This window comes from Hirsutella rhossiliensis (assembly GCF_020360975.1).
Source record: "Hirsutella rhossiliensis strain HR02 chromosome Unknown scaffold00005, whole genome shotgun sequence".
Lineage (NCBI taxonomy): Eukaryota > Fungi > Ascomycota > Sordariomycetes > Hypocreales > Ophiocordycipitaceae > Hirsutella > Hirsutella rhossiliensis.
In genome coordinates, this window is record NW_025408671.1 from 2,884,701 (window position 1) to 2,908,952 (window position 24,252).

A 24,252-nucleotide genomic window follows, 5' to 3' on the forward strand; every position below is an offset into this window, starting at 1 on the left:
AACACCGTCGCCATGTAACCCAACGCGTCGAGCCCCGTCATCACTGCGTTCCGTTCTCCTCCCTCATTTCCGCATCCTCGCCGGCCAAGACCTTTGTCTTGGGCACGTATCCGTCCGGCGCGCCGGCGCCCGGCGTCATGGCGGCGACGTTGCCATTTTCGTCGACAAACTCAAAGTTGTACCGGCTCAGGATATGGGGGATCGCCGAGAGTTGCGGGCCATAGCGGGCCGTGTTGTCGTACAGCTCGAAGAGGGGCACGGCGAGGAGCTTCATGTTCTTGGGCACGCTCAGGACCTCTGTGTTGGCGGGCGCGCGAGGCGGTCAGCGATGGAAGGAAGAGGTCAATGGGGCGAGCGACTGACTGGTCTTTGGCAAATGAATAAAGTAGAGCTTCTTGCATTCCTTTGGCCGGGTGACGTGGGCGGGGATGAAGGGATACATGAAGGTCTCGAAGTTGGGGCGCCACCACTGGGCAAGGCACTCGCCAACGTCCCAATCGCCCGCCTCCTCTCCCTCGCCGATCCTGCCGACGGGGGCCAGCCTCTCGTCAAGGCGAGTCTTGAAGCCATCAATCTCGTCGTCGGCGGGCCGCAGGTAGTCGCCGGGCAGCTTGAAGAAGGCGTTTGCAATCTGCAGCATGAGGATGTGCGGGTGGTTGTGCTCGTGGCAGACGAGGATGCCCTCGCTGGTGCGGCGCATGCCATGGTCGGCAAAGTGCTCCTCGAGGCGCTTCAGGCGGGCAATGACGGAAGGGTCCTCCTCGGGCTGCGTCTCCTTGACGCCAAAGGTGTAGTTGGAGAGCGGATACAGCGTCACCTTGCCCGGCTGTCTCGAGTTAAAGGACAGGGGGATGGTTGGCGGGTGGCCCGACCGGAGCGCCGGGGGGGGGATGGTCGACATGGTGCTGCTTGCTGAAGGGGCGAGGGACGTGGTGGTTGTGACGACTGAGCAAATATGGCCGTCCCAGGTCGTGCGCTCCCTGCAAGAGCTTCGTCGGTGCCACAGGTGGAGAGCGGCGCTGGGGCTGGGCGGTCGAGGTGGGCGCGATGAATTCACAGCCTGCTGCCAAACGGGAAGGCGGTGGCGCCGAGCAGGAGCTGCCTCCATCGCGCGCCGGCCGAGCGGGGTTGTGCCCAGAGTATCAGCAAGCTGACAATTGGGTGCGCGCATCTCTTTGGTGCAGCGAGGCCGTCTGCTAGAAAGGAGAGGCTAATGGAATTCAAAAAACAAGTGTTGATTGTCCCATCTGCTTGGAGGGCAGAATTCGCCGTGTCTTGTAATCTTGACGGCAATGACCATCTACATACTCAAGCCAAAAGAGCGAAGGCCAAAAAGCACAAACACACGGCGGCTACGGCCGACCACTATTGCAGGGGATATGAACCGAGACGGCGACGGACCAACGGACCACATGTCGTCTATCAGTCACTTGGCATTCAGAAGGAGTCGAGGCGACCCTGGATCGACCTTGAACACATCAGCTCTCCCTCTCCAAGACGGGAGGTCGTCCCGAGTTGCCGTCACCCACCAAGGGCAAAATAAGCCTTGCAACTTGAATAGTTATCCTATACATCTCACCGAAGTAGTTCTCGGAGACGTCTTGTTTTCAACTCTCGTGCTTAATGACGACTAGCCCACTTCTCAACCGGCCTTGAGCCTCAACTCCCATCAATCCGGAAGGCGAACCACTACACCAAGACATGATGGAGCCCAAAAGTTCCTCTCCTCGGCGGAGCACGTTAGAGCACATGCAGACAGTATACCAAGTTCAAATTCACCATCACCTTTCCATGTCTGTAGGAGCCAAGAGGCCACCCCGTTGTGCCATCCTTAAGACTCTCCCAAGGCACATCAACGCCCAGCCGAGCCGCAACTCCGAGGGCTTGTCGCTCACATCGTGGCCGAGGTCCTCGTCGAGCTCATCGCTTTGTCGACGACCCCCGCAACACCGCCAGCTCATATCGCCATATGGCTCTGGTACGCATGGAGGGTGCGCATAATCGCCAGCTTCTGGAATCGCATTGAACGAGGAAGCCGAACAGTCTCCAGACGACGACGGATATGAGGCGTTGGGGAACCTTGTCACATGACAATTCACTCGATCGAAAACATCGAATTGGGGGTATATGTACACTGGATCGAATTTTATATTATAGGTATGGCGTTACGGTAGGTAATAAGAGGCCTGCAACTAGGAGTTATGTCCTGTAAGCGGTTGAGGGCATCCCTGCCTTTGCGCCGTGCAAAGAGTCGATGGGTTTACCTTTGTTTCCAGGAGAAAGCTTTGTAGGCGTGCTTGGTGGCTCCGTTGTCCTCTTCAAGGCGAATTCTAATCCTCGCTTCGTCCATGGAGAATCAAAATTGCCCATGCCAGTCCCAGCCACGGTCTTACAGCACTGGTAGTGTTCCTGCGGGGAAGCGTGTGCAAGATGCGGAGCCGAGACACGGGGTATCTAACTATTGGGACTGCGACATACTGTGCAACTTGACAGGTGCCGTTGAGAGAGGGTGACGGGAGCACGTGCAAGGGCTTCCCGAGAGGCCAGCATGTGGTCTGCCTCTTGGATCGGCGGGAAAGAGGCTGGCGACTAACCTTGCAGGACTCCAAGAGAGCTTTCCTCGTGGTGTATGAAGGAGGTCACATATGTACATTTTACCCCCAGAGTTGGAGGCAGGGATACCATATGAAACAATAGGACGATTGGAGGAAGTCGAGTCAGGCATGGCTGAATGAGGCATGCCAGGCTGTCAGCACCTTGTCCGGCACGTCGACGTGCAAACACTGAGACAGACACGTTGTCGTCGTCGTCGGGCTCGTCGCGTTTATACCAACACGGCAGGTAGGTAGCGCTGGATGGATGGACAGCGTCGTGACCGGCTCGGTCCTCTTGCTCCGTCTGCTGCGGTAGCCAACCGCCTGTGAGCTCGGCAGATATGTGTTCGCCTGGTGGGAGTACGGCGGAGGCGGCGAATGCGAGCTGCCTGAGTACGGGCTCGTCGGTCGCACCAAGCATCACATGGTCGGTCGAGGCGCACGAGCACGGAGCAGCGACTGGCGCTGGCGGGTAAACGGGGTTTCTCGGTAACCCTTGGCTTGCTTATTGAGGATCGGCCTCGAGGGGCGAAGGGGCGGATGGTCGTTGGGTTGACAGAGTACAGTCCCCTCCAGCGGCTTGGACGGGGACGAGGACGAGGCCTGGCCCGACACAGCCTCGCCTCGGGTTCGCACCGTCGACCACACCGGACCGGCCCCATGGTACGACTGACTGCATGCGGGCTGCCGAGAGGAATGCCTGGCTAGAATGTAAGGCAATGGGCGACTGGCTGCGGGCACGGCTGGCGGCGCAGTCTCATCATCATTTGATCATCCCTGCCTCACCCTCTCCGTCGTTGGCTCGGGAAGCACACGAGAGCATGCATGCCTAGGCAGATGGTTCGTACTTGTCACTGCGTACGGAGCACAGCTATCCACAGTCGTTGGTGTTGCTTTCTTTTTCGTGCCGGCGCGGGGGAGGCAGCAGAGCAGGACAAGGAGGGAGAGGGAGAAAGAGGCAGACAAGAGAGCCCTGTGGATATTTGTACACGTGCGTACCTACCTAGGTCGTACACGCCCTAAGTTATATCCTGGCAGAGTAGGAACAGCTGCAGGTTAGCAGATGAGGGGGAGGGGGGGCAGGCTTGGTGGTCGAAGGCCGGAAGCAAAGGCAAAACGCCGTTATCGCAGGCCCTCTTGGCGCTGCGCAAAACCCGTCGTGCGATGCGCGTCTCCCATATCTCACTCTCCCATCAGTTTTCCCACCCCGTGACCTCGCCCTCGCCTCGCCTCGCCTCGTCCTGTCCTACCACCACCCCTTCCCTTCCCCCACGGACGGCGCGTGTGGGACTGACTGCAAAAGCACACGCATCGTGGCTGCATCGCTTGCGCCATGCACATGCTGCTACCCCAGAGAGCGTGAAGGAGAGAAAAGCCAAAGGCCAAAAAGAATTAAAAAAAAAAGGAACCAAACCAACGGGCCCGCCCCGAAAAAGGCCCAGTCTGCTGTTGGGCGCGCACACACTCTCGCACGCAATGGACGAGGCCCGGCTGGTCGACAGTCTGCGCCAAAAGCTCGACGAGCTCGAGCGCGAGGTCGAGGCCTGTCGCCGCCACCTGCTGGCCGAGTTCCACCACCACTGCCGCCTTTTGCTCCGCGACGTCACCCCCGACGCCGCCTCCGACGTCAAGCGAGTCCTGGCCGCCTCCTTTGCCAACTATCCCGCCCTCCGCCCCGAGCTTGACGCTGACTCACCGAGTCTTGGTCCTCCTCCTCCTCCACCTCCTCCACCACCTCTTCCTCCCCCCCCTCCTGCGCCGTCGCCGCCGCCGCCGCCGCCGCCCGCTCTCCCCACCACCCCGGCCGCTGCATTCCAGCCTGCCGTCTCCGGAAGACCCCAGCGAGCGCGCCAAAGGGACCTCGAGCTCCGCGGTCTCTTTACCCCGTCCTATCTGCCCCTGCTCGACGACTCGCCCGTCCTAGGCCTTGCCCGCACCGTGCCAGATCCCCCTCTGCCCCCCGAGGGAGGCACTGGTCACGCCGGCATGGACCAGACGAGCCGCCACGCCGCCTCGCAGCACCGCCTGCTGCCCCCCGTCCAGCCCTTGTCCGTCCCTGACCTCCCCGCCGACACCGCCCGCTCCACCGACGACACCAGGTCCTCCGTCTCCTCCGACAAGAGCGACTCCAAGCCCCCGAGGAGCGCCCTGCGACGCTCCTCCAGCATGTCCAAGGCGCCCCAGAGCCCCAGACGCGTCCGCTTTGAGTTCATGGGTGCGGAGGTCCTGCCCACCACCTCGCCCCAGCCCTCCGAGTTTCTGCGTCGCCGTCCCTCCTCCCCCGGCCCAGACGGCGACGACCCCGGCGCCTTCGCCTCCAACCTCGGCGCCGACACTGCTGACGATGACCGCGTGCCCCCTCGCAAGGTCTCCTCCTCGGATGCCCTGAGAGCCCTCTCCCGAACGCCCCGTGAGGAGGGCGTCGCCTGGACAGTGGTCAACGCAGACGTCGACCAAGTTCCGCCCGATCAGCACGATGCATTGGCTGCCACGCCGCCGACGGCCGCCCCGACGTCGCCCAAGACGACGCATGGTTCGATACCCACCAAGACATTCTCACCCAAACTAAGTAGCGGCGACACGCCGACCAAAGACGGAGACGACGACGACGACGACGACGATAACTCCTCCGATGACGGATTTCTAGCAATTGCCAAGGCGAGATCGTCCAGCCAGAAGCCATTGCAGGCTACGGCTCCTGCCCCCAAGGCACCAATCAACCCTGCACATGACGGCGCAACAACGTCAGCGAGCCCAACGAATCGGCAGTCGCCTCGCCCCAGTGCAGATCAAGACGAGCACGGTCGGACAATTACCGACGAGGATACAGAAGTGGACGACGACGACGACGTGTTTCATTTCGAGACGGGAGGGCGAAGTGCGTCGATAAATCCGAGGTCGAGTTTAAGGCCAGCATCGAGGCAAGAAGACGTCCCCGAACCGTCCGCGACAGATGACGACGGCGACGACGAACCGAATGCACTGGAGACGCAGACACCGGAACAGCAAATGAGCGCATATGCAACGTCCCCAGCCGTTCCCATTCGGCAGTCGTGGGGCTCGCGGCCTTCGACGACCTCGGGAGGCAAGTTTCGGCCAGGGTCTCTCGGCTCGTACAAGGGACAGCCGCTGATGATGCCCATCGTGCGCGACCCGGAACTCCTCGCTCAGGCCGGCTCGGTGGGATTGTCGGACTTGCGCGTGGACGGCATCGACGACCAAACCGCCATGGAGGAGGGCTCGCCGCCTCGGTTTCCCAGCACGCCATTCAGCTTCAAGGAGAGGTTCATTATGGAGGAAATGATGGAACGGGCCAAGTCAAACAAGGACGAGAGTGGAGGGTAATACAGGCAGGATGCTCTCGAGCTCACTGCCAGCTCGGTCGGGAGTTTCGACACGAGGTGCTGCTTTTATGCCCGAGGCGGACCACGCGGCCACGCGCCAGGGGGGCTCCGGGGGCATGGGGGTACAATAAAGGCGTTGGAGCAAGGTCGAGGATGGAATCTCGACATCAAGCGGATAAGGCCTACGCGGCGACTCAATTATTCATCCTTGTAGTCCCCCCCCCAGCTCATATCACATGTGACGATGCTTGCCTGCTCTCTAATGAGCACTGCCGACGGCGCCGAGCGCGAAACGTATTTGGTAATAGCCAGACGTGTGCTTCAAGTCAAACCCCCAGGCCACGGAGGAGAAGCTGTCTACGACGCTGGACTGGCGGGAAACAGAGCTGGAGCCGTGGGGATGCGCCCGAGCATTTCTGTTACAAGATTCTTGAAGAGTATCGCTATATCGGGTATATGACGCTAAACACTAGTAGATGCGAAAGTACCGACATCCAGACCTCTCAGCTCGTTGCCCTACCTTCAAAAAGCTTCGCAAGCCAATTCATCGACTGAGCACCCTACGCGCCATCCCGAGACAGACACAAAATGGGGGGGCTCAACTTGGAAGTGTTCAAGGTGAGGCTGCCACGCGCCCGACTCTCCGTCGAAAAGCATGGCGCGCTGACCGGTCCAGTTCGGCGTGTACGTCATGTTCCCGATTGGCATCATGTACTACTTTGGAACCAACCTCGACAACCGCTTCGCCGTGCGCAACTTCTGGCCCCGACCCGAGGAGTGCAACAAGGTGCCCCGCGACAGGGACGAGGTCAAGGCCGAGTACAAGCGCATCGTCGCGCGACAGCAGCAGCGCCGGGCACAGCAACTCGAGGACCAGTCGCAGCAGACCAAGTGACGGGCGCCACGCGGGGCCAGGCGGCAGCTTCACGCTGCTCCAGATGTGAACCGGCATGCTGTACGCGCGGCTGATGCCAGCCACTATACTGTGAATGCATGGGCCGGCGTTTGGGCTTGGATTGGGGAGGGGAAACAAACACCGCCTCTACCTATCGGGATAATTGTTTGCACGAGATAGAGAGCATTGGCGGGACTATCATCCATCTATTAGCCTGGCTACTCTACCCCATTCGTCAAAGGCAATGCCTCCTTGCCGGACGTTGGCGAATACCGCCTTGACTTCGGGGAATTCTCTGATGCCGGACAAAAGAGCCTCGAGGCTTTCCACCATGTCCTGAGACTCCACGAAGACCGTTGTGTCCGCGTTTGGCGCCCATATGATATCTGAATCGAGCACTTCCAGTTCAAAACGGTCCGACAGCGCTTCCGTGATTGCCATGAGGGAGGTCGGCTGGGTCCACACTAGGAACACGCCGTCTGGCAACCGCTCGATGTCGTCCGTGCCGTCGAGCTCAATCGCTGCCTCTATCATGTCCGACAATGTCGGGTCGGCTCGCTTGGGCTTGAGGAGGATGCGCCCCCGTCTCGAGAAAAAGAATGCAGTTGAGCCAGTCACTCCGCCGTTTTTCTTAACGGCGTACCTTACATCGTTCCAGGTACGTTGTCGGTTATCTGTCTCGATGTCGGCTATGAGGGCGAGGTTGGGAGGCAAGAGAACCTCCATCGTCATGGCCTGGAGCTGTGCGCCGGTGACCGACCGCCCCTGGCCTCTGGCAATGGCGGCCTCTACCAGGGACTTGGGGACGCTGGCTAATCAACGTCGGCTTCGTTAGTGGCTGAATGGCGCAGGCACTGACAAGCGGCCGTGGTGTGACTCGCAGAGAATTGAGTCCACGTATGCATACCTTTTGTCGCAGCAGCAATCACGTTGGCCATTCGTGGATTAAACTTGATATCCTCTCCGTACACTGCACCGGTGGTCAGACACGCGCGCTGGCAACGCCGGGTTGCAGCTGGGGTGGTGGAGGCGGCTGACTGCGTGAGTATATGGCAATGAGCTTGGTAAAGGCCGTTCGCTCAGACATCTTCTTCTTGTCCGTGACGGCCTTGATGTGCTTCGTCTTGGACCACTTGTTGTGTCCCGCGAGCGGCGCGGCCGTCGTCGCAAACGATCGGAGGAGACATTGTCGGCAGACGATGGGGCTTGTGGGAGACGATGCGCTGCGCAAAGGCGCCAGCACAGAGTACGCCAGCCGCTCCGAGGCTGCTGGTGCTTTGCGCATCGAAGCGAAGGCCGAATCAGGGGTTGATGGCAAGCGGGTGAATCGACGCGAGAATGAAGGCGTTCTGAAAGCTGAGATAGGTCCGGAGTAGGTACTTTGTAAATTGTACCTGGAGCTTGGCCTCGAGCCGCGACGGGCTAATATTCTTCCCCTCAGCTCCCAACCGCGGTTCTCTGGTTGGCTGGCGCTGAGAGGTCCTGCCCCCACCAAACACTGTCGGGCGCTACCTTACCTCGACAGACCCCTATTATGACCACGCGAAAGCGCGCATTCAGCCTTCACCACCGCGCGCCAAGACAACCCACTAGAACCACGAGAAACGAGACCAGGTCCCAGCTGCCCATGGCAGTCAGAACGCCTCGAAATGTCGTCGGGTCAAGAAGCTGAGGCCCCACCGGCGGAACCAACGGCCTCCCAGCATGCTGCCGCCGAACCCACCTCCGAGTCCAAGGTCGACACGCCCGAGCTGGATCTCGCCAAGCTGCAGTCCTTGCCGCCCGAGCAGCAGGACCTGTTTCTGCTCTCCTTTGTGTCCGACTTGAGAAAACACGTGTTGGCGCTTGCCGCAGACGACTGCACCGCCCAGCAGTTCTACCTGAAACGAGAGATCTTCCAGATCATCAACCTCACCTCGCCTCAACCGTCGCGAGTCGTCCGGAACAATATTGGACCATGTCTGGCGCACATCCTCAGCAAGGGCGACCGCAAGCTGTTGTTCGAGACCATCAACGACCTTGTGGCCGTCGCCTCGGGAAGCAAACAAAAGTCGGACGGCGAGACGCGCGCCAAGCACGCCGCCGTGAGTTGCTTGGGCGATGTCTTTGCCGCTGCCGGTGACAGCGCCATTGGCCTGCATCAGATTTCGTGCACCACCCTGCTTAGGGTCCTCAAGACATCGTCCAACAATGCCGGCATGCGCGCCGCCGCTCTGACGGCGCTCGGCAAGATCGTGGGCATGGTCCAGGGCTCCGTGGATGAAGGGCTCGCGCGTGACATTTGGAAGCAAGCTAAAAACTACGCCGCCATTGACAAGGGCGCCAATGTCGTGGTCGCGGCATGCCGGTGCCTCAAGACTCTGACCAAGCATACACCCTACTTCCTCAACTCGACCGACTTTGACAAGCTTGAGACGGCCGTATTCAAGGCAATCGACTCCCCCTCGGTTCAGGTCCGTCATGCCGCCGCCGACTGTTTTGCCGAAGCCCTCGTCCAAGGTTGTGTCGGTTCCGGTGACGGAGACGCCGCTGCCGCTGTCGTAAAGACGAAGAAGAACAAGGGGAAGCTGAAGCTCGTCTCGGCTCACACTGGGATCGCACCTGACGATGACGAGATTCCGGCGCGCTCGGAAAGCCCCGCTCCGTCCGGTAGGCGAGCTCAAGACCTTGCGCTGACGCTACCGGACATGATGAAGCTCTTGTCTAGTCAGTATGTCAAGCCGGCAGCTTCCAACAGGGCTCGGGCTGCCATTGGAGTCTGCTACGGGAGGTTGTTTCGTCGCCTGGGTGAGAAGATGGTCCAGAGCAACTATTTGAAGATTGTGGAAAGCCTCACTGTCGACATTCTGGGCCATGCGACTGTGAGCAACAACCGTTTCCGTCTCCTCATGTCGAGAAGGATCGTGGAAACTATTTTGCAAGACATCATCGGACGCAAGATCCTCGGAGAATCTGGGCAGACCTCGGTGGCCGAGTCGCTGATCAACAACATCTTGAAGAACTATCCACAAGCGCTGACCGAGCGACCTGAGCCCTCGAAGCATACCTTGATTGTCGCCCTTGGCGCCGTCGCCTCCCTCATCGACTCCCTCGGATCTGCCGCCAACGGCTTTGCAGACTCTTGCCGAGATGGGCTGCTGCAGGTGCTTCAGCACCCGAGCTACTCGATCCAAGTCTTTGCATCCTACTGCATGAAGACGTTTGTGCTTGCGTGCCCTCAGCAGCTGTTGCCTTGCATGTCCGTCTGCATGAACAGCCTGACTCGGGAGCTCTCGCTGCTAGGGGGTGGACGCAGCTCTCCGAGACGCTGTCTCGGCTTCGCGCACGGCTTGGCGGCGGCGCTCAGCGCGAGCCCCCTACAACCCCTGCACGGGTCTGTCGACATCAACAGCCGTGTGCTCACAATGGCCACCAACTTGCTCAAGTCGAGCGGCCAGTCGGAGCTGCGCACCTCGAGCACCCAAATCCAGGTCGCCTGGACCCTCATCGGCGGACTCATGTCGCTCGGCCCAAACTTTGTCAAGATCCATCTCTCGCAGCTGCTGCTTTTGTGGAAGAATGCGCTGCCCAAGCCCTTGGCCAGAGACAACACCGCGACGAGGAGCCTGCTCGAGGCGTCGTTTCTCACCCATGTCAGGGAGTGCGCGCTGGGATCCATCTTGGCCTTTCTCCAATTCAATAGCCGCCTGTTGACGGTCGACGTCTCGAAGCGCATTGCCGCCATGTTGCAAAGCACATCTGCATTCTTGAGAGCCTTGCCAACCAAGAAGACGACGGACGATATTTCACAGAGGCTGACGCCGGCCCTTCAGCTGCAGGACCTAGACATGATGGTGCAGCGCCGTGTATTGCAGTGCTACATCAAGCTCGTCAACCTCAGCCCGGCGGGTGGGAGTGAAGCCTTGCTGCAATCGAATCTGCTCACGCTTGCCATCTCTCTGTTTGCGGACCCCGAAAACTACACGCCCAACTCGCTGAGTGCTTCGATAGCCAATGCGGCGGCTACATTTGAGTCGATCTGGGAGGTTGGCGATAACAGCGGCTTTGGTATCACGGGGCTGGTTTCTGGGTTCCAAGTCAGGAAGCTGCCGGGCCAGCATGACAGCTCAACGGAAGGCGACGTGGGGAACGTCGGTCCGGAGGAGGCCATCGATCGTCTCTTTATGTCTCCCGTCTGTGGCAGCCTGGAGCATGATGCGTCGATGCTGTACATTGGGAACATAGATGAAGGGCCCCTGGTGCTACCCGATCCTCCGGCCACCGAGGTCATCAACAACGCCATCCAGCTCTTCGCATTCGCCTTTCCCCTTACACCGGCAAAGGTCCAAGAAAGCGTTTTGGAGCAAATCAAAACCTTTGCATCCGCAGGCCCCCTTCAGAGAGATCCCGGCCGCAAGGCAGCCATCAACGTCAACGTCGCGGCGGCAATTCTCTCGAGCATGAGAGTTGCGGTCAGGGAGACCAGGTCGCCACCAGGCAACATCACCAATCCCGCGGTGGAGCGACTGTTGCAAGACATTGTACGGGACTTCGTCCTCGACCCAGATCAGTACGTGAGGGGGCTCGGGTACGCTGCCGTCGCGAGGCTTTGCAACGTGTACGGGAATGCATTTACGAACAACGAAATCAAGTTTCTCGTCGACACCATTGTCGGCAATCGTGAGCCGAGCGCCCGAGCCGGCTGTGCCATGGCCCTCGGTTCGATCCAGACCAAAGTAGGCGGCATGGCGGCTGGCTATCATCTGAAGACGATACTCGGTATTCTCATGTCATTGTGCAACGACCCCCATCCCATTGTCCATTTCTGGGCACTGGAAGCCTTGTCGCTGGCTGCGGATGCAGCTGGGCTCAGCTTTGCCGGCTATGTCCCTGGCACCCTCGGAATGCTCGCTCAGCTATACGTGTCGGAGACCCATCACTCGGAAATATCGTCGGCAATCACCATGAATCTCGAGATGGGACTCCCGACGACGTCGGCGCTCGCAAGATGTGTCGACTCTCTCATCAATGTTCTCGGACCAGACCTTCAGGATGCCAACAAGTCTCGGGAGCTCATCTTCAGCCTCGTTGGCCAATTCCAGACCGAAAGCGATGAGCTGGTCGAAAAGGCTGCCCTGGGTTGCTTGGAACATTTATCCCTCTATGCCCCTAATCAGATGCGTTTCGCCGACTACGTCATGCTCTTGCAAAAGTACCTCTCTTCGGACAACGCAACACTCAGGGACGTCGCTGTGGACGGGCTCTACAACATCATGAAGAGGGAACCGCGAGATGTGCTCCGGGAAGCAGACAAAGGATTCGAAGAGCAGCTCTGGCTTGTGCTTGACACCGTTCCTTCTCACGACGGCATCCGTAACATTATCCGGAACTGGATGCACCAAACTTGCCTCACCGAAACGGGCGATTGGCTGCACAGGTTCCAGGCGGTTCTCAAGATGACTCGGTCAAAGCAGGAAGAGACCAACATCTCGAAGCCCGCCAGTGGGGTCCCGGATTTGCAAGACGAAGAAGTGGCTGGGTTTGCAGCGGTGGCCGGCGCCGCGAAAGAAAAAGGGAATCCCGCGCAATCCGAGGCCGAGCCTTTGCGATGGCAGGTGACGACATTTGCCATCAACTGCATCAGCGACATGTTTGCCATTGTCACCAAGGACGTCGCGGCGAACGGAGAGTCGCAAGCGCAGATGGCCCTGCAGAGCAGAGTAGCGGACGTCGTTCGCATGGCTTTCTCCGCCTCGACGTCCAACGTGTTGGAGCTTCGCATTTGGGGCTTGAAGATCATTGGTGCAGTCCTCAAGATGTTTGGCAAGACCGCCGACCCGGACTTTGAAGAGGCCATGCTGTTGGAGCAGTATCAAGCGCAGATAAGCTCGGCCCTGACTCCGGCGTTTGCCGCGGATTCGTCGCCAGAACTGGCCTCGGAGGCCGTCAACGTGTGCGCCGGCTTCATCTCCATAGGAATCGTCACAGACGTCGACAGGATGGGCCGGATTCTCAAGACCCTCGTCAACGCCTTGGAAAACTTCTCCAATGAGAATGACAATGCGGGCATCGGAGACTTGCGAGGGCTCAGCTCCAATGCCCAGGTCATGGTCAAGATATCAGTCTTTTCCGCCTGGGCGGAGCTCCAGGTTGCCAGCTCCGAGCAGAAATACCTCCTCGAGGTGCTCAAGCCTCACATCGGGACGCTGGCGCCACTCTGGCTTGAGTCGTTGCGCGAATTTGCCAGGCTCCGGTTTGAGCCGGATATCTCCATGACACTAGGCCCGCCGTCGCTTTCCGGCAGCCTCGACACGATATATGCGGCGCTCAACCGCGAGACCCTTCTTCGATTCTACGAAGAATCCTGGCTCAAGCTTGTGGATGCCATTGCAAGCCTCATCGAACAGGATAGCGAGTTTGTTTTTGATGCACTCGACGGCAAAGAATCCCACGAGTCGGCGCCAAATGGCAGCAGCAAGACCCCGGCAATCAATTATCGTGACGAGCCTGTGGCGTTCTTCTTCGTGCTCTTCGGCCTCGCCTTCGAGGCTCTCGCCACCAGACCGGGCCAGAGCGAGTCCCTGGAGTCACAGGAACAGACTCTGGACATACTCGAGGCGTTGAAGAGGATCCTGCGCCCAAGCGTTTCCGGCCATGCTATTTACCGGCCTGACGTCTTTTCCGAGACGATGGATCTGTTGGATCGCCTTGTTCTCACCGACGGCCTCAATATCCAAGCCGTAATTGTGGAGATTGCCAGAGCTCTGTGCGTCACTCATCCTTCGGCTCAGAGACAGGCATCGGATGAAGGCGATCTTTCCGAAGACATTGACCAATTGTTCGAGCTCACGAGAATCATTGTGCTTGTTCTTTCCGGCTTGATGCCCAACCTCTCCGAAGGCAACCAGCCTGTGCGACATCAGATGAACGAAGAGGCCATTGCCCTCATCCGCACGTCGCTCGATGCCCTTGTCGACGCCGCCGAAGTCTTCCCGTCGATTATCAAGATGGATCTTTACGCCTGTATCACTCACATCTATGCCACGATTCTCGCCACACCCAGCTGCCAGGAATTGATCGTCCCGCAGTCCCTTGCGACGCTCAAGCGGTTCATGGCGAGCATGTCCAAGGCAGTAGACGAACGCTCTTTTAGCCCCGTGCAGCTGCAAGGCTGTCTTCGTAGATTCCTGTCGGTCTACCTGAATGCACAGAAGCGGGAGGAGCCCACGTCTCTGGCGTGCGTCAAGAACTGTCTCCTGGCCACGACGATACTTTTCACGAGCGGCAAGAATCAGTTGCCTGCCACGGAGCCTCTTGTTGGGCGCTATCTGGAAGAGATGTTGGACTGCCTCACGGATCGAATGGTATGAAGCCCGCATGAATCAAAGACGAGAAACTCGGAGACGTATTCAACTGACCAACACTTGACGCAGACGGCCAAGATTGCAGCCAACTGCATCCGATCGCTGCTGCTGCAGTCAAAGCCGACGGCAGCGGACCTGAGCATTGCGCGCTACCTTTTCCCCCGCCTGGTCTCCTTTGTGACCAACGTCGAGGCCGAGGACCCGGAGCGGACTCGCGCCCTGCTCGCACACACGCTCTGTCTCTACGTCGGATCCCTACAGCTAGACCGTAGGACAGTGGCCATGTCTGTCGTGATCCCGACGCTCATGGCTCGCGCGACCGGAGAGGGCGAAGAGGTGTACGAGGAGACAAGCGCGAGGCTGTCGGAGCTGGCGGCCGTCGACCAGGGCGCGTTTAGGGCCGTTGTCGGCGCCATGAGCGGCAGCCAGAGGGCGTTTTTGGAGGAGGTCATCAGGTCAGGGCGGCAGGCTGCGAACGGCTCGGACAAGGCCTCGGCCGACGCTTCTCAGCAGCCGAGCATCACGCTGAAGATGGACTTTGGCGGTTGACGCCCCTCTGCAGAGGAAGTTTTCTTGGTCGTCGAATGGGCGTCGCTCGAGCCCTGCCGTCTGGCGCCGTCGCACAAAGGCGCCCACGGCACCCTCTCGACTCTGGGCAGCAACGTGCACAGCTGCTCGACAGTCAACCCCCGTCCATTTCGGGAGGCTCGCGGCCGCTGCGACGAGGCCCGCGAGCAAACTGTCCCCGACCCTGCCTGCAGCGCGCGTGGTCGGTCTGCGTGCAGCGGTGCCTTTTCCCGGGCTGTTGGTCGAAGCACCTGGGCCTGTCTCGGCTTGGCTTGGAAGCTCGGGGAGGGGGCGAACTAATTTGGGAGAAGAGAAGGAGAGAGACGGGCGAAAACATGTGCATACTCGTACATGGCGGTTTTGCGCTGCACAGCATCCGTGTTTCATCCTTGTATCCCTACGGCGGGATTTGTGGAAGGCGGATCCGTGGTGGAGCCGGCATCGACTCCCGGGCCCGGGAGCGGCAGGGCAAGCACATGGTTGCTGATGCATGGATGACGAACGGGGGAGGGGGGGGGTCAGGGGAGCATGCATGCGTGGAAGCTGTCAAATAACATTGGGCGTTGTGTTGACACGACGGATCGGACTTGATGAAGTTGGCTGACGGTTCCGTTGTGTGCACACACGCGCACACACACACACACACACACACACTCTCTCTCTCTCTCTTTTGTGGCCTCTGCCTTGTGTGTTTACCCTTTCGCAACCACGTATACTTTGTACACGCATACGTCCCTGTCGTGCCGAGACGTGGATGCTTAGACTTGCACAAAACTACCCACCTCGGCCCCATGTATACGTACGTCCGTATGTTTGTCCGCGGATGCAGTGCTCTCTCGACCGAGCCGTGTTGCCGTGTCTCGAGTCACACCGCAGCCCGAAACTTCCTGCCGTATGTACGTGCGCCCACGGCGAGCCGCGGTCCGAGGCGGCCAGGGCGAGGGAGGAAGGGGGGCGAAGTGCCATCGAGACGCACACATAGGCTGTTCAAGCAAGAGCAAGAGGGAGACGACGAGGCGTCGCGGCCCGTCTCCGTTGACCCATGCTCGAAGCCGCATTTCACACCCGTATCGTGCATGCATATTTGCATACCCACATACATACATGGATACACAGGCCACTTGCCGAACAAGGCCTTTGTGGCGATACCTAGCCGCCGCGTATGTGCAAGAGGACCGCCATCCCGGCCTGCACCGGGCGCCTCCCTGTCACCGGCCCCACGCCGTTTCTTCCCCCTTCGCGCTCCCCTTCGTTTCCCTTTCCCTTTCCATTCCTTCTCCATCTTGAAAAACAACCGGTCTCGCTCGCGTTTGTCGCCGACACTTCGCCACTGTAGAGCCGCAAAGCTAGTCAGGGGTGAAAGAAGGAGAGTTATAAACCATGGAGCCGCTGCTGGCTCACAGCCGGGCTGCCTGCGTCACTTTGGCCTGTAGTGGGTCCCGTGTGCGATGACCGGGGGCGCATGCTTGGCGTCCGCCTTGTCTCTAGGATCGCACGGAACAGACGCGACGGCGCCTTGGTTGTCATTCGCCGAGCGACCGGTTGGACTTGACTGGCCGGGGTCGTCTCGACCCCTCTGCTCCCCTTGGCCCCTGCTCTGCTTGTTCTCGTCGACGAGCCGTGCGCTGACGGCACGCCCCAGGAACGGCTTCTGGTTAAGCAGCTCGACGGCTCGTTTGGCGGCCGCCGAGCTCAGGAAGGTGATGTAGCCCGAATCTCGGATAGAACCTTTCTGATGGCCCGACGGAATGTCGATGCTGTTCATGGCAGAAGCCCACTCTCCCATGCTGCGACGGATCCATTCTTCCACGTCCCTCGGGCTGGTCCATTGCCCTAGGGACATGATCTGTACCTTGAAACACTCATCGTTGCTGTTTTGCACCCTCTGGTCGGAATCGGAGAGCGTGGTGGCACTCCCTATTCGGGAAGGTGGTTTGAATTGCCTGCTGCCGACGCCGTCGAAGCGAAGATTGCGGCGGCTCAAAGCCTCTCGATCTCTTTTCAGAGAGGCCGCATGGCCCGGTTGTTCAAAGGGTCGGTAGTCTGGGGTGTGCATCGAACCGTACTCCAAGCTCCAGCCGCCCCTGACGATGGGTTCTGTCGGTACGGCGTATCGATCTCGCGGCACATTTTGTGCTCTAGAAGACTCTGTCACTTCTGTCACCGATGTCCCACGATAGCACGCGGCAGATGGGACTTCCAAGGTCGGGCTTGTCATCACGGGACCACCGGGGTAGTTGGCACAAACAGTGGCTTGAGGGCGGCCGTGCTCCTGCGCTCGCCATTGTCTAGCGTGTCAGTAACAATCCGTTGGCCTTTGACCGAGCGTCTAAGCGGAGAACGATGGAGCATTCGGCACTCATACCTGGTCTCTCAGCCTGGTGTTGTGCCTGCTCTTCGAGCGGGCCGCCCGAGAGTTTCCACCGAGCTTCGGCTTCGGCGGCGGATCGTCAATGAGTTCCATGATCTTGACGGGCTCCGTCCTGTTCTTGTCCAAGTAGAGGAGGAGCCGGTTGTTGTACGGGACTGTCTGGAGATGATCTGCTGTTCCGTCAGTAACACGGTCGCGGAACAGACAGGCCGCGGGAAACCGACGCAATGCTCGCTCAAAGTTCTCTTTGCCAATCAGGCGGACCCATCCAGACGTAGACTTCTGGAACACCTCAATGTGGTCGACATCGCACCCGGCCTGCCGTAGCCAGTCTTTGAGGAGCTGCCAGATGGTGGCAAAGGGCAGCTTCGTCGAGCCAAGTCAGGAACTGCCAAGCTCGTTATCAGGGACACCGAGGACACGACGACGTACGCCGCTGATGATGATGTAGTATATCCCGCTCTCCTCTCCCGGTGGGGCGTCCCTCATGACGGTGTTTTCGGGAGACTCGTTGCGGGGCATACTGGGTACTACCGACTGCTCGGGGGTGGACGTGTTGGTCTCGAAGAAAGAATCTCCTGCGTGATGTCCGAACCCCTTTCCGTCTCCCTTTTTCGTTCTTTCTAGAAACGAGCCCCAAGGCGGTAGGCGGGCCGGAGGATAGATTTGCCGTCGAGGATAGGTCCTCGCAATGTTACCGAATGTGGAAAAGAAGCCTTGTTGTGAGCCCAGCAGGCCGTTTAAGCCGACCGTTGCACGAGTCGGACAAAGGGATTATTATGTGGCCAAGACGGACAGTTGCCGACCGCAAAGTATAGATTTATAGTCGAATCTGACGATAACAAGGAACAGGGGAGGACGAGTGCATCCGAAGCTGGCGGCCTGGCCTGCAAGACGCTTTAATAGAGTCGTCCTGCTACCTAGGCGGTCACCGCCAGCGCAACAAGGAGTGCGAGACGACGTACAAGGCGCCGTAGGCTGCCCGAGGTACTTCGTATAATGCACCAATCTTCGTGCGAGTACATGCCGGCATGCAAACGGATGTGCCCGTGATTGTGATCCATGTCCCAGGTAGCTGGGCCTGAAGAGATCGGCGGGCTCGCAGCCACCGTCGGAACGTTGTGCTGCCCGTCGACAGATGCACATCCGCGACGGCTCTTGAGATATAGACGGGTTGCGGTAAAGCTTTTAACATAGGAGCAGGCTCGAGAATGAAGACAAAGAAGAGTCAAGGTCCCTGGCGTGGAGACTCTGGGTTGTCCCATGTCATTCATGAAACGACAGTCCCCCCCTGTCCAAGATGGGTACTCAGCCTCTCGACGGTGAGGAACAAGTGACGCGAGTCCGGGGTAGCATCCGGAGCGCTATTCTACTGTAGGTCCGCCCTGCATCTTGTGGTGACTCGTCATAAATGCTGCCGACCTTAGAGGGAAAACGCCACCGAAAGACCTCGGTCTTGGTGAGGCATTGGCCGTGAGCTGGCAGGTGTCGCCGGCATTTCAGTTTAGTTGTCTCTCAGCAGCCCGAGGGTCGGCGTATGAAGTGAAGCGGATCAGCGTGGCCAGGGTCCTCTCAGCAAGGGCGAGAAAAGAGGGAACAGAATCGAGGCCTAACGCTGTTTGTCGAACCCAAGCGCCACCATGCAACTAGGAATATTGCAAAGACCGGGGTAAGCCAAAACACAGCCGCCGGTCAGGTCTGGCTGACGAACCGCTTCCTTGGGCCGGTTGGCACGATATATGTACGAAATACGTACAGAGTGCGCGAGCGTGGCTCCGACCAGCCATGCTGGCGCTTCACGCGTTTTTGAAGGAAAAGGTATCGTCCAGGGCCGACGTGTCGTCCATATCAAGCATTGCGGACCTGTCTTGAATTGCCGATGCGCCGTCCCAGTCGTCACTATGCCAAGGGTTGGGCCCTTCTTCTGTCCCCGATAGAGACAAAAGCACGTAGTGTTCTGCATCAGCCAACAGAAGTCTCGGAAACTCGAATGGGCGGTTAATCCAGGCCACCTGAGGCCTGACCCCCGCTTTTACAATAGGGAGATAGTCCTCAGGGCTCACTGACGTAGGCCCATTCGACAGGGGATCCCATACAAACGATGCTCCTCGCCGGGCCTCGTCCTGACTATTCACCAAGAGTACTTCTCGAGAGGTCGGATGCCATTTGAAAGTGACGTGCGAATGGAAGATGAGCACAGCTCGGAGCTCCGCAGCCGCCAGATCCCAAATCCAAAGCGTACTCGGCGAGTCGTCAAGCCTCGTCGCCAGGAGGGTCGAAGAAGCATCGAAGCCGGCCAGGGAACAGCCAGGGCTCACCGGCGCGGCCCCCTTGGCATCGGACGACGGCCCAGGAGGAGAGACATTCAGGGTCGCCCATAGGAAAGGTTGGCGGGACCGTTTTGCGCCGGCAGTAGCGAGTTGTTCTTGCCACACCTAGATAATCATCAGTAGCTGTCAACCTGGCTAGGTATGCAACTAGCAGCTGACCTGAACGTTGCTGCGCGGGACAATCGTGGTGGGATGTATCAGCTTCATACTCTCACGCCATGATTGGGTGCTGAAAACCATGACACCCCTGCTATGGTCGCCGACAGCACAGAACTCAGCGTTAGGGCTCAGTTGACAGGCCTTGATGCCTAGTTCCAAGGCACGCTCCGACTGAGGACCTTGGCCGATTGGGAGACCCGGTGGGCCCACGGTACGGAGATGCTGTCCATCGGGCGTGTAGAGCAACAGTCGGTGGCCATGAGCCGGGGACTCCCACATGAGCAGCCAGTGGCCGTCGGGAGTCCAGATGAGCCCCTGGGCATCGATCATGTCTGGGCTCCATGATCTCTGCACTTGACGGGTGGTCGGATGGTGAATGCTAACCAAATCTTTGCCGCCAGCACGGGTCAGGAGTGCCAGATGTCCAGTGTTTGAGCGAAGGCAGAAGCCCCTCGAGGCCGTAGACGGGTGATGGAACTTTGGGTTACTGATGTCCACCACCTTGGACGTGGACAGGTCTAGAACGGAAAACTTTAAGCCAAAGGAAGAAGAGGTAAGAATCTCTGTGTCCCGAGCGCCGAAATAGATGGCGGCAGGTTTTCCGCCCACAGAATTAGGGCTGCGAATCGAAGCATGCAGGGAAGCGTCGGTGGCCGAGACAACATGAATGTGATGGGCGGTGGAGACGAGTACTTTGGAAGATGACGGGGCCCAGAGAAGGCTGCAGATGGGCCCGCTAATGGCCTGCGCAAGCTGTACGACATTGACAAGCTGCAGGGTCTCGACTGAGCGAACGCTCAAGGTCGAAGAGCGTACAGTAGCAACATATCGACCGTCGGGGCTCGGCTTGCAGTGTGACGAGGCTGACACGCGAAGCCGTGAGCATCATGGGCCGTCGGGAAAGGACAGAGGCCACATACATGTGAAAACCCGAGAGGCGTGCATTAGAGAGACCACAGGCCCTCTTGTCTTGGCTGAAATCTGAGTAAGGCGTGCTTGTTTAGGAGCGGCTGAAGAGCCAAGGCGGCGAGCAAAAGCAGCTCTAGTCGATTAGCAGAGCCGCGGAGGGGGAGGAGCAGCAGAGCAGATGCCTACCGAGCAAAACCGGGCTCGGGATTCGTTGGCTGGATTGAATCGTGAGTGAGTCGGTCCATGAGTGTAGGCGCGAAGTTGTTGAGATGTAGTGGCTTAGGAGGCATGGGCCAGGCTGACAGACCGGTAGGTCGGCGGTACCTGCTATGACCAGATACGGGGCGTGCCACTACAGGAGCCGACACGCTTCGCATGCAGGGGGGCTGGGTACCAGTCGCTACCGCAGAGGCCACAGCAGGTATGGAGTACTCCGAGCAGACAGCTTCAACTGCTCCTTCTCCATTCCAACGCGAACAAAAAATTTACCTCGGTACCCGTCGTTCCTTCCGCCAATGACAATGTGGTGTCTGCCATTGGATGTCCGTCGCTGTCACGACAGTCCGTGCGTGCGACCAAACACACTGTATTGGGCAGTGGCGGCTGGGCGGCACACACAGTGCTGGACAGCCGGCGGCCGGTGTCGCACACGAACTGACAGCTGACTCATCTCTGAGCCGTTGGATGTCGACCACCTTTTGCCGTCCTACGGGGACGCCACCTCCGCGCGCCCTAGCATCGAGATGGCGCCCAGTCTACATAAAAGCCCAACCACGCCTTGTCCTGCACGACATCCACGCCTAGCTCACGGATAGCTCAGCATGGCTCCGGCGTATGCCGCATTTCCACAGCGCTGAATTGTCCGGGCTCGTCCCCGTCGGTTTCCGGCCCATCATGTTGGCCGCATCCCGCTGTTGGTCGCCCGGCCGCCGACGACTGTTGCGCCTCGTCACCCAGTCGCCGCCTCTCGGTCTCGGTCCGAGGCGTTTCGGCACCGAGGCTGTGGCCCACGAGCATCCGGCAGCAGTCACAACGCGCTCTGAAGCCGGGGCTTCGCGCCGCCAACGCATTCGCCACGCAAAGCCCTTTTCCGACTTCTTGACCGATACCTTTGATAGACAACACGACTATCTGCGCATCTCCGTGACCGAGCGCTGCAACCTTCGCTGTCTCTACTGCATGCCCGAGGAAGGCGTCCCGCTGTCCCCCGACAAGGAGCTGCTCACCACCCCCGAGATTGTGCTCCTGTCATCCATCTTCGTCGCCCAAGGCGTCACCAAGATTCGCTTGACTGGGGGCGAGCCGACAGTTCGGCGCGACATTGTGCCGCTCATGCGCCAAATCGGCGCCCTGCAACCATCGGGACTGAAGGAGCTGTGCATCACGACAAATGGAATCTCCCTCCATCGAAAGCTGGACAGCATGGTCGAGGCAGGCTTGACTGGCGTCAACCTCAGCCTCGATACCCTGGACCCCTGGCAGTTCCAGATCATGACCCGAAGAAAGGGATTCGACGCTGTTCGCAAGAGTATCGACAGTATCTTGGAGCTCAACAGGCTGGGTGCCGGCATCAAGTTGAAGATCAACTGTGTCGTCATGCGGGGTGTCAACGACTCCCAAATCCTCCCCTTTGTCGAGATGACCCGGAGCGAGGACATTGAGGTTCGGTTCATCGAATACATGCCCTTTGACGGCAACAGATGGAATCGGGGCAAGATGCTGAGCTATGCCGACATGCTGGACCGTATCAGGACAGAGCATCCAGACATACAGAGAGGGCAGGATCATGCCAACGACACGAGTAAGACGTGGCACGTTCCCGGGTTTGTGGGGCGCATCGGCTTCATCACAAGCATGACACACAACTTCTGCGGCACGTGCAACCGTCTCCGGATCACGAGTGACGGAAACCTCAAGGTCTGTCTCTTTGGGAACGCCGAGGTGTCGCTTCGGGATATCCTTCGCAAATCTAATGAGGGCGAGCCGATTGAGGAGGAGGCTCTCGAGGCCATCAGGCAGACCAGCATGGGTCGGCGGCAGGGCGCGGTCCCTAACGAAGCCGAGCTCCTCGACGTCATCGGCATGGCGGTGAAGGGGAAAAAGGCCAAGCACGCGGGCATTGGGGAGCTGGAGCACATGAAGAATCGACCGATGATCTTGATAGGTGGGTGAACGCATCTCTTTTCCATTGCATGACAGCATCTTGAGCGGCGTTTGCATTGTCATGTCGGCCATGGCGGGGGACGGAGTTTGTTATTGTTGGTTTGGAACATCAGCCAGAAGGCATGCTGAGCAGCCTTGCGGCAGATCCTGTTTCCGCATCCCTGGCGAATCCTATGCCGGCCAAGCTGTGGCAGGGCGTCGGTGAAGGCTCATTTAGTCGACATTGGACGCGTCCCCGCCTCTACGGGTCACTGGAGCACTATCGCCCGTTTTCCAAGGCGCAGACTCTGTCGGGCAATGCCACAGACGGGAGAAGCCATGACGAGCAGGACAGGGTGGGAGAGCAGCAACAGCAGCCGCGGGAGGAGAGCATTGGCCTCTCCCACGTGTCCGAGTGTGGATGGGTACGGATGGTGTCGATTGCGGAAAAGAAGGTGACGTCGCGCGTAGCCACGGCGGCGTGCACGGTTACCTTCTCGGACGAAACGGCCGTCAGGCTCGTGGCGGAGAACCAGATGAAGAAGGGCGACGTGCTGGCAGTGGCGCGAGTGGCGGGCATCATGGCGGCCAAGCGGACGGCGGAGCTGATACCGCTGTGCCACCCAGTGGCCATCTCGCGCGTGACGGTGGAGGTGGAGCCGGCGGCGGGGACGGCGGCGATTGAGATCCGGGCGACGGTGGCGTGCGACGGCAAGACCGGGGTGGAGATGGAGGCTCTGACGGCGGCCTCGACGGCGGCGCTGACGGTCTACGATATGTGCAAGGCGGTGGACAAGGGCATGCGCATCGAGGGGCTACGGGTGGTGCTCAAGGACGGCGGGAGGAGTGGGAGATGGGAGATGGAATGAGAAAAGGGGTCGGGCCGGCGCCAGGCCAGCCCGGGGCCTGCCGAGCTCAAGGGGGCAGCCACCCGCCGTATTAATTACAGTACATGCAAGCTCGGACAGCATCTGGATCAGATGTGGCCATGCAAGCTGGTGTTTGAGACAAAACGGAAAAAGAAACGAAAGCCGATGTAAGACGAGGCAGCAAGCAAAATTAGAAATGGCTTGTTGCCTCCGCTGCTTCGGGGGGAGGCGAGAGCCGAGGCAGTGGGGCTGCCGAAGACGGACCGTCGGCAGCGATGATTTGGGAGTGCAGAGGTACATACATGGGCCGGTCCACCGCGAGAGACGGAGCGAATGCCCCTGGCCCGGATGAGCCGCAGGTGTTCTTCGCGGACAAGAGTAACAGCTTTGGGTCATGACTGACCCAATTCTCCTCGCTGTACGCACATAGTGATGACCGTTTCTCTTCTCGTGTCTTATCGGGACTCAAATGCTGCGTTGCGGAGGGTACAGTACAGTAGAGGGTGCGGATACCGATACTGTACCCTTGTACACAGAGACATTGGCAAGCCAAACGTGTACCGTACTCTGGAGCAGACGCAGACCAATCGGGCGCCTGCGATAACGACCTCGGGGGTCGGAGCGCTTGGCCTAAATGAGGACCGGCGTGGAGCCTCGGCCAAACAGGGTTAGCCGGTCGTCGCTGGGCCCAATGTTCATTAGCTCTCGGCCGATCGGTGGTTTGGTTTC

The 24,252-nt window shown here is 59.3% G+C and overlaps 8 protein-coding genes across 8 annotated transcripts; 4 read left to right on the forward strand and 4 right to left on the reverse strand.

Annotated features, from left to right (window-relative positions):
* Positions 1-40: 40 nt before the first annotated feature.
* HRG_05600 (nucleotide hydrolase domain-containing protein) lies at positions 41-901 on the reverse strand (the record flags this gene model as incomplete). The annotated part of the gene is made up of 2 exons (XM_044864071.1): positions 41-297; positions 364-901. The coding sequence occupies 2 exons, from the start codon at positions 899-901 to the stop codon at positions 41-43; spliced, it is 795 nt and encodes a 264-aa protein (XP_044720603.1).
* Positions 902-4,070: 3,169 nt separating this feature from the next.
* On the forward strand, positions 4,071-5,939 carry HRG_05601 (uncharacterized protein; the record flags this gene model as incomplete). The annotated part of the gene is made up of 2 exons (XM_044864072.1): positions 4,071-5,472; positions 5,548-5,939. 2 exons carry the CDS (start codon positions 4,071-4,073, stop codon positions 5,937-5,939), a joined length of 1,794 nt encoding a protein of 597 aa, XP_044720604.1.
* A 587-nt stretch (positions 5,940-6,526) lies between these two features.
* Positions 6,527-6,833, forward strand: HRG_05602 (uncharacterized protein; the record flags this gene model as incomplete). Its single annotated transcript, XM_044864073.1, has 2 exons — positions 6,527-6,556; positions 6,615-6,833. The coding sequence occupies 2 exons, from the start codon at positions 6,527-6,529 to the stop codon at positions 6,831-6,833; spliced, it is 249 nt and encodes an 82-aa protein (XP_044720605.1).
* Positions 6,834-7,031: 198 nt separating this feature from the next.
* Positions 7,032-8,118, reverse strand: HRG_05603 (transcriptional regulator domain-containing protein; the record flags this gene model as incomplete). The annotated part of the gene is made up of 3 exons (XM_044864074.1): positions 7,032-7,645; positions 7,741-7,803; positions 7,872-8,118. The coding sequence occupies 3 exons, from the start codon at positions 8,116-8,118 to the stop codon at positions 7,032-7,034; spliced, it is 924 nt and encodes a 307-aa protein (XP_044720606.1).
* Positions 8,119-8,482: 364 nt separating this feature from the next.
* Positions 8,483-14,725, forward strand: HRG_05604 (pof6 interactor protein 1; the record flags this gene model as incomplete). Its single annotated transcript, XM_044864075.1, has 3 exons — positions 8,483-9,286; positions 9,380-14,176; positions 14,246-14,725. 3 exons carry the CDS (start codon positions 8,483-8,485, stop codon positions 14,723-14,725), a joined length of 6,081 nt encoding a protein of 2,026 aa, XP_044720607.1.
* A 1,435-nt stretch (positions 14,726-16,160) lies between these two features.
* HRG_05605 (uncharacterized protein) lies at positions 16,161-17,603 on the reverse strand (the record flags this gene model as incomplete). Its single annotated transcript, XM_044864076.1, has 4 exons — positions 16,161-17,015; positions 17,109-17,284; positions 17,339-17,480; positions 17,547-17,603. 4 exons carry the CDS (start codon positions 17,601-17,603, stop codon positions 16,161-16,163), a joined length of 1,230 nt encoding a protein of 409 aa, XP_044720608.1.
* Positions 17,604-18,910: 1,307 nt separating this feature from the next.
* On the reverse strand, positions 18,911-20,548 carry HRG_05606 (WD40 domain protein; the record flags this gene model as incomplete). Its single annotated transcript, XM_044864077.1, has 3 exons — positions 18,911-19,549; positions 19,604-20,466; positions 20,524-20,548. 3 exons carry the CDS (start codon positions 20,546-20,548, stop codon positions 18,911-18,913), a joined length of 1,527 nt encoding a protein of 508 aa, XP_044720609.1.
* Positions 20,549-21,346: 798 nt separating this feature from the next.
* Positions 21,347-23,523, forward strand: HRG_05607 (moaC family domain-containing protein; the record flags this gene model as incomplete). Its single annotated transcript, XM_044864078.1, has 3 exons — positions 21,347-22,490; positions 22,572-22,676; positions 22,820-23,523. 3 exons carry the CDS (start codon positions 21,347-21,349, stop codon positions 23,521-23,523), a joined length of 1,953 nt encoding a protein of 650 aa, XP_044720610.1.
* Positions 23,524-24,252: the final 729 nt, after the last annotated feature.